The 12,205-nt window shown below is 40.0% G+C and overlaps 1 protein-coding gene across 8 annotated transcripts in view; it reads right to left on the bottom strand.

Moving 5' to 3' along the window:
• LOC118785974 (nebulin-like) overlaps positions 1–12,205 on the bottom strand; it is a 67,193-nt gene that overhangs the window by 34,568 nt on the left and 20,420 nt on the right. For all 8 annotated transcript variants that reach the window (XM_036540947.1, XM_036540946.1, XM_036540945.1 and 5 more), the window contains 28 exons: positions 11,798–12,109; positions 11,267–11,473; positions 11,058–11,162; positions 10,797–10,904; positions 10,361–10,672; positions 9,919–10,125; positions 9,607–9,711; positions 9,277–9,384; positions 8,849–9,160; positions 8,374–8,577; positions 8,084–8,188; positions 7,858–7,965; positions 7,436–7,747; positions 6,979–7,182; positions 6,689–6,793; positions 6,463–6,570; positions 6,041–6,352; positions 5,534–5,737; positions 5,240–5,344; positions 4,876–4,983; positions 4,454–4,765; positions 3,997–4,200; positions 3,570–3,674; positions 2,458–2,565; positions 2,001–2,312; positions 1,682–1,885; positions 1,029–1,133; positions 598–705 (listed from right to left, as the gene is read on the bottom strand). In XM_036540947.1, coding sequence (XP_036396840.1) covers positions 598–705; positions 1,029–1,133; positions 1,682–1,885; positions 2,001–2,312; positions 2,458–2,565; positions 3,570–3,674; positions 3,997–4,200; positions 4,454–4,765; positions 4,876–4,983; positions 5,240–5,344; positions 5,534–5,737; positions 6,041–6,352; positions 6,463–6,570; positions 6,689–6,793; positions 6,979–7,182; positions 7,436–7,747; positions 7,858–7,965; positions 8,084–8,188; positions 8,374–8,577; positions 8,849–9,160; positions 9,277–9,384; positions 9,607–9,711; positions 9,919–10,125; positions 10,361–10,672; positions 10,797–10,904; positions 11,058–11,162; positions 11,267–11,473; positions 11,798–12,109 — 5,109 coding nt within the window. The remainder of the gene's footprint in view (positions 1–597; positions 706–1,028; positions 1,134–1,681; positions 1,886–2,000; positions 2,313–2,457; positions 2,566–3,569; positions 3,675–3,996; positions 4,201–4,453; positions 4,766–4,875; positions 4,984–5,239; positions 5,345–5,533; positions 5,738–6,040; positions 6,353–6,462; positions 6,571–6,688; positions 6,794–6,978; positions 7,183–7,435; positions 7,748–7,857; positions 7,966–8,083; positions 8,189–8,373; positions 8,578–8,848; positions 9,161–9,276; positions 9,385–9,606; positions 9,712–9,918; positions 10,126–10,360; positions 10,673–10,796; positions 10,905–11,057; positions 11,163–11,266; positions 11,474–11,797; positions 12,110–12,205) is intronic.

Below are 12,205 nucleotides of genomic sequence, written 5' to 3' on the forward strand. Positions count from 1 at the left end.
TTTTCTAACACTTTTCCATTCTTGACTGAACTGTCAGTGCCCTGGTTTTATTATTCAGCAATGTTGTACTAGTATGAAAGCTAATGAAATGGGTAGTGTTGAGTTGATTTTTTTAGTATTTATCCTCTGTTGTCACCTAACATGTTAATTCTGTCTCAGTATGTGATCAACATAAATTTGAACTGCAGTCATTGGTGGACATTTGCTCACAGTGCAATTGTACACTTTTACACGATTACACTTACTGTCAGTTAGTAGACATTCTTATCCAGAGTGACTTACATTGGTTACAGCTCTTATTAAGTATTTTTACAGCCCAATATTTACTGAGATAACTGTGGGTTAAGAACCCTACAATGGCAGTGCCCGGGGGGAGGGGGGGAGGGACTGAACCAGCAACCTGCCGGTTACAAGCCCTGCTCCTTACCACTACACTACACTGCTGTGTTATTAGGCATAAACATCCCAAGAACTGCAACTATGACTGTCTCTGATATGATGTGAATGAGTAAACCATTTGCTGTATGCCAATATATTTGCTCCTGAAATGTAAGCAAAATATACTTAATTTCTTGTGGAGAGAAAGAGCATACTCACATCACTGGCAATGTCCCTGGAAGCCTTTGCAGCTTTGATGAATATAGCATCTGGTTTGATGTCATGGCCCTTCCTGATAGTCTCCTCAAATGCTTGGCGGTAAAGTTTCTGCAAAAACAATGCTGCCATCAGAGTCATCTCTTTGGCTTGAGGAAGTCCCAAGTGTGAATGCATGGCAGGTAAAAGGAGGAGCCAGGTCAGCTGATAAAACTTAAACAGTGGAAGACAACTGAAAAGACTGGATTGGTTCTAAAGATGATCTTCAGATGTGAAAATTTTTCTTTAGAGCATGAAGTACACAGTGTGTACACCCCCAGTGATTGACATAAGCCTTTTTTGTCTGAATAAAAGAAGTTAAAATGAAAATGGATTATTTTATAATGTGTTGTGGATGAGACATGAGAGTTGGGGGAAAGAGGGTAGAGGCAGACCTTGCTGATGTTTGCAGCGTTGGCTTTTGAAAGAATGACCTCGGGTATATCTGGCATCAGGTGAACCTTGGTCTTATCCTTTTCCCATGCTTCATTGTACAGGCGCTGTGGTAGAACAACACACTTAGTGAATCATTATGTCATGTTAACAGCGTTTGGACACATTCGTCTGAGAGGCCAATGCTAAATAGACAAATATGTTTCACTGTCAGAAAATCAGTACATTCAGAATGAGTTCATTTTGTAACTAAATTCTATTTACAAAGAACACGTTAAAGTTCCTTCTCAGTTGGTGGTTGATGGAAAAGTGAAATATTTAAAATTGACCTGACATTTCTTATTAAAATGTAGACTTTTTTCCGTTGTGCAACAAAAAATACAAATAGCTTTTTAATTGCTTAACTCGGTCTGTCTGCTCACTATTACTTTATACCAACAAGATAATATCAACATATTCAAAGAGTAAAATAATCAACTGTGTATATGGCTTTGCGTATAGTGTCCATCATGTTGTGATGTTATTTTTCACACTATATTGTGTGAATGCAGCAAATCAAATCATCTATTTGGCAAAATTGAAAATATAGTATTATATTCTATTTTGTTCATCTCATCATGTGTCATTTTTTCAAGACAGAGAGTAACTCACAGACCTTGTTCATTATGTCAGCATTTGTCTTGGCCAGGACCATTGGCATCGACTGCATGTCAGTTGTGTATTTGAAAGTGTCTGGCTTCTGCCGGTAGGTGCGATCACTCAGGATCTCTGCTGCTTTCTTGGCCTTTATCACATCCAGCGAGCCGATGGGGACCCAGCCAACTCCCCTCATGAATTCCATGTCAGCCTTGTAGACAGCCTGAGAGACCGTTTGCATTAGATTTGCCTCATGCCAATGCGATAGAAATATGTTCAAATAACCCAGTACTTGACCCTCAGAATTTTTGGATAATGTAAAAACCAGATGTGCTTACATCACTGCGCAGGTCATAGACCTTCCTTGCTTGGACAACATCATTGGAGTCGGGCAGGCAGGTCCAGTTGTGCAGGTATGTTCTGTAGTTAGCATCATTTACTTGGATCTGGTTCTTCTTAGCCAACTCAATGATCAGCATGTCCACTGGCAGGTGGAATTTAGTCTTGGACTCGTTGAAGTTCTTCTTGTACAAAGCGTCACTGGCGATCTTGGCCGAGTTCAAAGCCAGCATGAGCAAGGGGTCATCTTGGATGCTGCGTGCCCCGATGTGGTGTCCAACTTGCTTACGGTAACCAGTCTTGTACTTGTACTGAAAGAGATAAGAGTCTCGTGCTTTCAAGGATGTCAGTATTATTAAGTTATTAACATGTTATTGCTTGTGGGACCCTAATTGTTATTTGTACTTCTTAAATAACATAATTGATCAAAATAGCTTCTACAAAAAGGATACTCACATCACTGGCGATGTCCCTGGAGGCTTTAGCAGCCAGGACTGACACAGCATCTTTGGGCAGGTGGTATCCCTTTCTGATAGTATCTTCGTATCCTTGTTTGTAATGTTTCTGCAGAAGGAACAAAAACATTATTACAAAGATATGTTATATCATCAAACATAGGATTATGAATATGGTATTAGATGTCTGTGACAGACAATGAACAGATGTAATCCTCATGGATTTGCTAGTGCACTTTTTGGCATTAGTGATAGGGGCCACAACAAATCCCTATGTCCTTTGTAAGTGATTCAGTTGTGACTCATTTGTTTGTCCTATAACATATTTTCCATACCATCAATGCATTCATTTAACTTCAAAATCAGTATTTGCTATACTGGTATTTGGCATACAGTGGCTATGGTAGTAATAAATATTTCAAATAGTAACCAATAAGAGATAATAAGAGACAGCAGCTAACAGGGAATAAGATGCTTAATCTGCATGATATTATCAGCCTTTTATGTAGAGAGCCTTACATTTTGCTCCTATTTAGCCTTTTTATAATTTTATTTCTTCCTGCTTTCCTTGTATCTGTGTGCAGTATGCGACCCTCACCCCTTAACCACATCTAATATAGCAAAAGCTGTTTTCATGGCTAGAATCATTTAATTTCGTCAGCAGCATTCTTGCATAAATGTTATCATCATTTGTTTAACTAAAATTTAGTAAAATTACTGGTACAGACATTGTCTGAATGAGTATGCTTGACCATAGCTGAAGGTCATTTGTTTTGAAAGCCTTGTGATTGTCTGCACATTGTAGATATCAGTGTTGGATTTAATTCAGTTTCAGGTCAGTTGATTCAGGGAATGAACTGAAAATTGCCCATCATTTTTCTACAGTTTTTTGAAGCTGTTTCTCAGTTTCTGAATTGAATTTCAGTTGATTTCTTGACAGGATTGAAGTGAAATGGAGTTGACCCCAACTCCACCAGTTAAAACTTGAAATGTGAGCTTTGACATGTTCTGATATGATGTAGAGACAAGTATGGCATTTGCAGAGGTCTGGGGAGAAAATGTTATTGACAAAATTTGCAAAAAGCAAAGGTAATAGGAGAAATGTGGTCATACCAGGCTGGTGTTGAGCTTGTTTTGCTGGGCCAGCACAATCTCAGGTGTGTCGGGCATGAGGTGGACTTTAACCTTCTCTTTTTCCCATGCTTCGGTGTACAGACGCTGCAGGAAGAAAAAATAAACAACAACAAAAACATTAAAACAAGGTGTAAGCAGATCTAACCATTGTCAAATATTATATTACACAGAATCACAACACCAGAGGTGCAACTTCTCTATTAGCATGGAAAAAACAGTATGCCTAGGTTTCATTTAAGTTATTAAAGTGATTTTTATTACTGCACATGCTCTAATCTATAGTGGCATACAATGATGCTATGGTAAGATTCATTAAGGTGATATTAAACTGACCAATCTGTTCTCCATATGCCACTGTTCTTTCATTTCACAGCATGCCATCTCTTCACACTTTGGGAAGGAGTACCTTGTTGATTATTGAAGCATTGGCTTTAGCCAGAGCAATGGGCACTGAGTCTGTTTTGCTGGTGAATCTGAAGTTGCTCGGGTGCTGGCGGTAGTTTCTCTCGCTCAGGATCTCAGCGGCCTTCTTGGCCTTCTCCACATCCAGCGACCCAATGGGCACCCAGCCCAAACCTCGAAGCCATTTCAGGTCAGCCTGGTATACAGCCTTAATGGGACAGAAAACACAAAAGGATTGCATGAAGAGAATGTTGACGTTTTCATCTTCATGTGATGTTTAAAGTGTTTGGAGGTAGAACAATAAAGAGTGCACATATATGTAAGAAGATACTGTATGATAGTTACATAATGGTTACATGATATTAGATATCAAAGTCGCCTGACATGACACTGACAAAGATTACAGTTTGTGATTTAAAAGTTTAGACTGCCATATCCCGTAAACGTGTATTCAGACTTACATCGCTCTGCAGATCATAGACCCTCCTCGCTTGGACAACATCATTGGAGTCGGGCAGGCAGGTCCAGTTGTGCAGGTAAGTTCTATAGTTGGCGTCATTTGCTTGGATCTGGTTCTTCTTAGCCAACTCAATGATCAACATGTCCACTGGCAGGTGGAATTTAGTCTTGGACTCATTGAAGTGCTTCTTGTACAAAGCATCACTAGCGATTTTGGCTGAGTTCAAAGCCAGCATGAGCAAGGGGTCATCTTGGACGCTGCGTGCTCCAATGTGGTGTCCAACTTGCTTACGGTAGCCTGCCTTGTACTTGTACTAAAAGAGATACAGAACCATTTACCATATTTAAGGATCCCCTTTGTGTAAAGTTGTTAACACATTTACAGTATGAAAAATCATACCGTACAGAGGAAGAAAAAACTTACATCACTAGCAATATCCCTGGAGGCTTTAGCGGCAAGGACAGAGATGGCATCATGGCGCAGGTTGTGGCCCTTCTTCTTAGCTTCTTCATTAGCAAGTTTGTATTGTTTCTGAAAGGATCAGCAACAGACCAAATAATTGGATTCATACATATCACAATATTTGATGAAAGAAAGGAAATTAACCAAAGTAATAACTCCACTTTAGAGAATAGCAGTTTTACACCATTGTATTTCATTGTCATTTTACATGTACAGGACTGTAGTAGAATATTTCCACCAACTAAACCAAATAGGTGAAGATTTCTAAAGACTGACTGATGTTTTAAGCATAATGATAGTCATGTCTTGTGAATGCATGGCTTACCTCACTGTAGATGATCTTGTTCTGTCGTGCGTGGGTCACCTCCATTGAGTCTGGCATGATGTGCACTTTTGTCTTATCCTTCTCCCAGGCTTCATTGTACAAACGCTGAAAAATTTGAAGGTAATGATAAACCTTTACATCTGCTGAATTGCAGACATCTTCATGTGCAAATTAGTTTGAAACACTAAATTCAATTCAGATATTTAAATTGCATATCTAAAAATGCATTTATTGCATTCACATAGCATACATTTATAATGCATTTATACCACACTGATGAGCGGTTCATCATACCTTGCTCCCAATTTCTGCATTAGCTTTAGCCAGAACCATTGGTATGTCTTGGGTTGTGCACGTAAATCTGAAGTTGCTGGGGTGCTGGCGGTACAACTTGTCAGTCAGGATCTCGTTAGCCTTTTTCACTTTCTCAACTTCAAGTGAGCCGATGGGGACCCAGCCAAGACCTTTAAGCCATCTCAGGTCAGCCTTGTACACAGCCTTGGAAAAGCAATACAAGATTGATGAATTTGCAAGAACTTTTGTATGAACTGATCATTCATGACAAACAGAAGACTTAATAAGGTAAATACAAAGGTAATGATTGGTTTAGGCAATTGAAACCATTTACTTTAAGTATTGCAATTGCAAGCAATTTCATTTTTGGATTAATGAAGCACTATCTTATCTCTTATCTTGATTGCTGATAGACTGATCCCAAGGGAAATTCCATTTGATGCATACTTTTTAATCTGTTGAATATTCATTAGATGTCCATTCACATTAGTATTTAAGCAAACTTACATCGCTCTGCAGGTCATAGACCTTCCTTGCTTGGACAACATCATTGGAGTCAGGCAGGCAGGTCCAGTTGTGCAGGTATGTTCTGTAGTTAGCATCGTTGGCTTGGATCTGGTTCTTCTTAGCCAACTCAATGATCAACATGTCCACTGGCAGGTGGAATTTAGTCTTGGACTCATTGAAGTGCTTCTTGTACAAAGCATCACTAGCGATTTTGGCCGAGTTCAAAGCCAGCATGAGCAAGGGGTCATCTTGGATGCTGCGTGCTCCAATGTGGTGTCCAACTTGCTTACGGTAGCCTGCCTTGTACTTGTACTAAAAGAGATACAGAACCATTTACCATATTTAAGGATGCCTTTTGTGTAAAGTTGCTAGCACATTTACAGTATAAAAAATCATACTGTACAGAGGAAAAAAAAACTTACATCACTAGCAATATCCCTGGAGGCTTTAGCGGCAAGGACAGAGATGGCATCATGGCGCAGGTTGTGACCCTTCTTCTTAGATAGTTCATTAGCAAGTTTGTATTGTTTCTAAAATGAGAAGCAACAGAACAAACCTTTAAATCATACACAGACAATGATATTGCTTGACAGACTGCAAAAACAGCAGAGTAACAACTCCACATATGAACATCGATATTTAACCTACCTCACTGTAGATAACCTTGTTCTGTCGAGCAAGAGTCACCTCCATTGAGTCTGGCATGATGTGCACTTTTGTCTTATCCTTCTCCCAGGCCTCATTGTACAGTTGCTTAAAAAGGAAAAGTTCATTACAAACCTTTACATCAACGGAATTCTACACATCTTCACATGCAATCTAGTTTTAACCCATAAAATGAGTGAAATATTTAAATTGCATACCTAAAAAGTGGGTTACTGCATAAACAAATATCACAGATTTATACTTATACCACAATATTAATATTTTCATTATACCTTGCTGCCAATTTGTGCATTAGCTTTAGCCAGAACCATTGACATGTCTTGGGTTGAGCTTGTAAATCTGAAGTTGCTGGGGTGCTGGCGGTACAACTTGTCAGTCAGGATCTCGTTAGCCTTTTTCACTTTCTCAACTTCAAGTGAGCCAATGGGGACCCAGCCAAGACCTTTAAGCCATCTCAGGTCAGCCTTGTACACAGCCTTGGAAAAATAAACAAAAAAAGAGCTTGAAATCAAAATCCAGTAAACTGATCATTTCGTAGAATGGGAGGACCAAAGACATTATTACAAATGAGTTCTTTATCATGTGCTTGTATTAAAGTAATTGAAAACACTTACTTTACTTGAAACAAGTGAAAGAATGATACCGAAGTATAATATGTTTGCTGTGTAATTTTAAAACTCTTGAGTATTCATCAGGTGTCCATTCACATTAGTATTTAAGCAAACTTACATCGCTCTGCAGGTCATAGACCTTCCTTGCTTGGACAACATCATTGGAGTCGGGCAGGCAGGTCCAGTTGTGCAAGTATGTTCTGTAGTTAGCATCGTTGGCTTGGATCTGGTTCTTCTTAGCCAACTCAATGATCAACATGTCCACTGGCAGGTGGAATTTAGTCTTGGACTCATTGAAGTGCTTCTTGTACAAAGCATCACTAGCGATTTTGGCCGAGTTCAAAGCCAGCATGAGCAAGGGGTCATCTTGGATGCTGCGTGCTCCAATGTGGTGTCCAACTTGCTTACGGTAGCCTGCCTTGTACTTGTACTAAAAGAGATACAGAACCATTTACCATATTTAAGGATGCCTTTTGTGTAAAGTTGCTAGCACATTTACAGTATAAAAAATCATACTGTACAGAGGAAAAAAAAACTTACATCACTAGCAATATCCCTGGAGGCTTTAGCGGCAAGGACAGAGATGGCATCATGGCGCAGGTTGTGGCCCTTCTTCTTAGATAGTTCATTAGCAAGTTTGTATTGTTTCTAAAATGAGAAGCAACAGAACAAACCTTTAAATCATACACAGACAGTGATATTGCTTGACAGACTGCAAAAACAGCAGAGTAACAACTCCACATATGAACATCGATATTTAACCTACCTCACTGTAGATAACCTTGTTCTGTCGAGCAAGAGTCACCTCCATTGAGTCTGGCATGATGTGCACTTTCGTCTTATCCTTCTCCCAGGCCTCATTGTACAGTTGCTTAAAAAGGAAAAGTTCATTACAAACCTTTACATCAACGGAATTCTACACATCTTCACATGCAATCTAGTTTTAACCCATAAAATGAGTGAAATATTTAAATTGCATACCTAAAAAGTGGGTTACTGCATAAACAAATATCACAGATTTATACTTATACCACAATATTAATATTTTCATTATACCTTGCTGCCAATTTGTGCATTAGCTTTAGCCAGAACCATTGACATGTCTTGGGTTGAGCTTGTAAATCTGAAGTTGCTGGGGTGCTGGCGGTACAACTTGTCAGTCAGGATCTCGTTAGCCTTTTTCACTTTCTCAACTTCAAGTGAGCCAATGGGGACCCAGCCAAGACCTTTAAGCCATCTCAGGTCAGCCTTGTACACAGCCTTGGAAAAGCAATACAAGATGGATGAATTTTCAGTAAAATTTATATGAAACAATCATTCATGACATAAAGAAGACTGATTAAGGTGAAGACCAAAGGTATTGACTGGAACAAGTGCCTTTTTAAAATTGTTTTTAAACAATAGAAACCACTTACTTTCTCTACTGATGGTTGATAGACTGGTATGATGTTAAAATACATTTTATGCATACTTTTAAATCTGCTGAACATTCACTAGATGTCATTTCACATTAGTATTTAAGCATACTTACATCGCTCTGCAGATCATAGACCCTCCTCGCCTGGACAACATCATTGGAGTCAGGCAGGCAGGTCCAGTTGTGCAGGTAAGTTCTATAGTTGGCGTCATTTGCTTGGATCTGGTTCTTCTTAGCCAACTCAATGATCAACATGTCCACTGGCAGGTGGAATTTAGTCTTGGACTGGTTGAAATCCTTCTTGTACAAAGCATCACTAGCGATTTTGGCTGAGTTCAAAGCCAGCATGAGCAAGGGGTCATCTTGGATGCTGCGTGCCCCGATGTGGTGCCCAACCTGTTTACGGTAGCCTGCCTTGTACTTGTACTAAAAAGCATAAAGATCAGTTTAGTGTGTGCCCTTATGATTCACCTGTCATTGCTTTTGTAATAGTATGAAAGTTAAACTTACATTCTTGATGGTGGTAGAAAGAAAGAACTTACATCGCTGGCAATATCCCTTGAGGCTTTAGCAGCAAGAACGGAGATGGCATCTTGGCGCAGGTTATGGCCCTTCTTCTTAGCTAGTTCATTAGCAAGCTTGTACTGTTTCTGTTAGGGAAAAGTAGTATTACAATCCAGTGTTATCATTTCTAAACACTGGTTATCACATTAAGACATACACTAAGTTAGACCCCATTAAAGGTTCACCATTCAGGTGAAATGATTGCTGATTTTTACATGTTGTAACACCCAGCATAATATGTCTACTCTGTCTTCAGAATCAATGAAATACAGGCATCAATATATCTTGTTCAGAGTACAAGCACCTACCTCGCTGTAGGTGATCTTGTTCTGTCGGGCCAGGGTTACTTCCATTGAATCTGGCATCATATGCACCTTGGTCTTGTCTTTCTCCCAGGCCTCAGTGTAAGATTTCTGTATGAAAGATACGGATGTTCACTCATTTTCCTTCCAAGAAAGACAATGCAACATGGCTGTAAAACCCTCTTGCTCACATCCAAGTTTCACAGAATAGCACTGAAAGCTGTTTAAGGGTCCTCAGTGAGTGGCAGGTGTGCATCATACTTGCACATGGTCATGTAATGTGATCCTTGGTCTTGCAGAGATGTGACCCAGGTTTACCTTGTTGAGGATCTGAGAATTTGAAGAGGCCAGAACCAGGTCCATTCCCTTTGTGTCTCTTGTGAATTTGAACTTGCTCGGGTGCTGGCGGTACAGTTTTTCACTGTGAATGGCAGCAGCTGTCTTTGCTTTCTCCACCTCCACAGAACCAATGGGGACCCATCCAATTCCTTTGACATAATTATTGTAGTCACTTTTGTAGACATTCTGCCAAAATAAAAGAAATTAACTGCATTTAGAAGAACTCTTCATCTGTCATTCATCTACCCCCAGTCCATCTAAAATTAATCAGTGATCTTGTAGCCATTTCAGCAAGTGTTTTACGCAGTTTGCCAGTGAAAAGCCTAATGAAATCAACAGCATTAAAAGAGAAAAAAATTATGGCAATGTGATATAATTTTTTACCTATGAGACAGAGTGATAGTCCCTACTCCATACTCACATCACTACCTATGGTGTTCATGGTGCGAGCCAACTCCAGGTTCATGGCATCAGGCAGGAAAGTGTAATGGTGGCGGAGCTGTTTGTAGCCGGCGTTGGTGGTGATGGTTGAAGCGTGCTTGGCTTGAACGACGCTGAGCATGTCCACAGGAGAGTGGTACTTCAGCTTGATCTGGTGATAGTCCTTCTTGTAGTTCTTATCACTCTGCAACTTGGCCACTTCCATGTAGTGCACCAGTAAGGGGTCGTCCTGCAGGCTGCGGAAGCCCACATGATGGCCCCTCGCCTTCACATAGGCCAGCTTGTACTTATACTGTAACAGGATCCAGAATGGTTTGTTTTTCAGATTATGCATCCTTCAAGTAACAGGTCTTGAAAGTTTTGGGTAACTGGAGAAATGTAGAATATAAAGTTAATGAAAACATATGTTCACTCACATCACTGGCGATATCCCTGGAGGCCTTTGCAGCCTTGACTGAGATGGCATCTGGTTTGAGATTATATCCTTTTTGGGCCAATTCACCCATACTGGCTTTGTAGAGTTTCTGAAATAAAATACAATCACAGTTTACATTACTAGAGTCATGTCTCAAGACCATGACATTGTAAACCTAAGATCCCAACAACACATATCTTAATCATTTTACAGAATACTTAGAATTGGCAAATGCACCTTCAGTTCAATTTGAAGGACTTACCTGGCTCATGGTGATCTGGTTAGCTTTTGCCAGAACTATCTCAGGACTGTCTGGCATGATGTGCACTTTGAGTTTATCTTTATCCCAAGCTTCTGTGTATGCTTTCTGCAACACAACAGGTGAAAATGACACATTAAGATCAACCTCATGATGTACCACAATGAGAAAAGTAACTTGTTTGCACAGTTGATATTTTGGCCAGTACATACCTTATTCATGATCTGATTGTTGGCAGTGGCAAGGGCTATATCCATGGAGTCCATCAGTTTATGGTACTTGAACGTGGAAGGATGAGTGCGATACTTTTTGTCACTCTGTATTTCACCACCAACCTTTGCAGTTTCTACTCCCAATGAACCGATGGGCACCCAGCCCATTCCTTTCACAGAGCTATTATAGTCACTCTTGTATTCATACTGGAGACAAAATGACAGACAACGAATTAATTTAGCTATGCTTGCATAATGCCATACTAAGATCTATATCATAAAGGAGCATATAGAATTACACCCACAGCAGTTGTGTAACATAAAGTATACTGTTCTTTCACTTGAAAGATAAAATAATGATTGGATTATTCACTTAATTATTAATTATGTATAGTTCTTCTCATCAGATCACAGATCACTATACAGAGAGAAGGAATGGTATTGATCATTGTCACATTTCAGAGAGGAAGGTTATTAGTTCTGTCAGTTGTAACGATGTCATTATACCAGATGAATAAAAATGTTACTCACATCACTGGCAATGGTGTTCATGGTGCGAGCCAGCTGCAGGGGCATGGCATCAGGTAGGAGGGTATAATGGTGGCGGAGCTGTTTGTAGCCAGCATTGGTGGTCACAGCTGAAGCTTGCTTGGCTTGAATAACACTGAGCATGTCCACAGGAGTGTGGTACTTCAGCTTGGCCTGATGGTAGTCTGCCTTGTAGTTCTTATCACTCTGAATCTTGGCCACATTCATGTAGTGCACCAGTAAGGGGTCGTCCTGCAGGCTGCGGAAGCCCACGTGATGGCCCCTCGCCTTCACATAGGCCAGCTTGTACTTATACTGTAACAGAATACAATGTTTTTTGCTAGACTATGCATCCTTTGGGGGTTTTCTCAAACTAGCACATCAGAAAAGATTTGAATAGATGGAGAAATT

This window comes from Megalops cyprinoides, chromosome 11, assembly GCF_013368585.1.
Source record: "Megalops cyprinoides isolate fMegCyp1 chromosome 11, fMegCyp1.pri, whole genome shotgun sequence".
NCBI lineage: Eukaryota > Metazoa > Chordata > Actinopteri > Elopiformes > Megalopidae > Megalops > Megalops cyprinoides.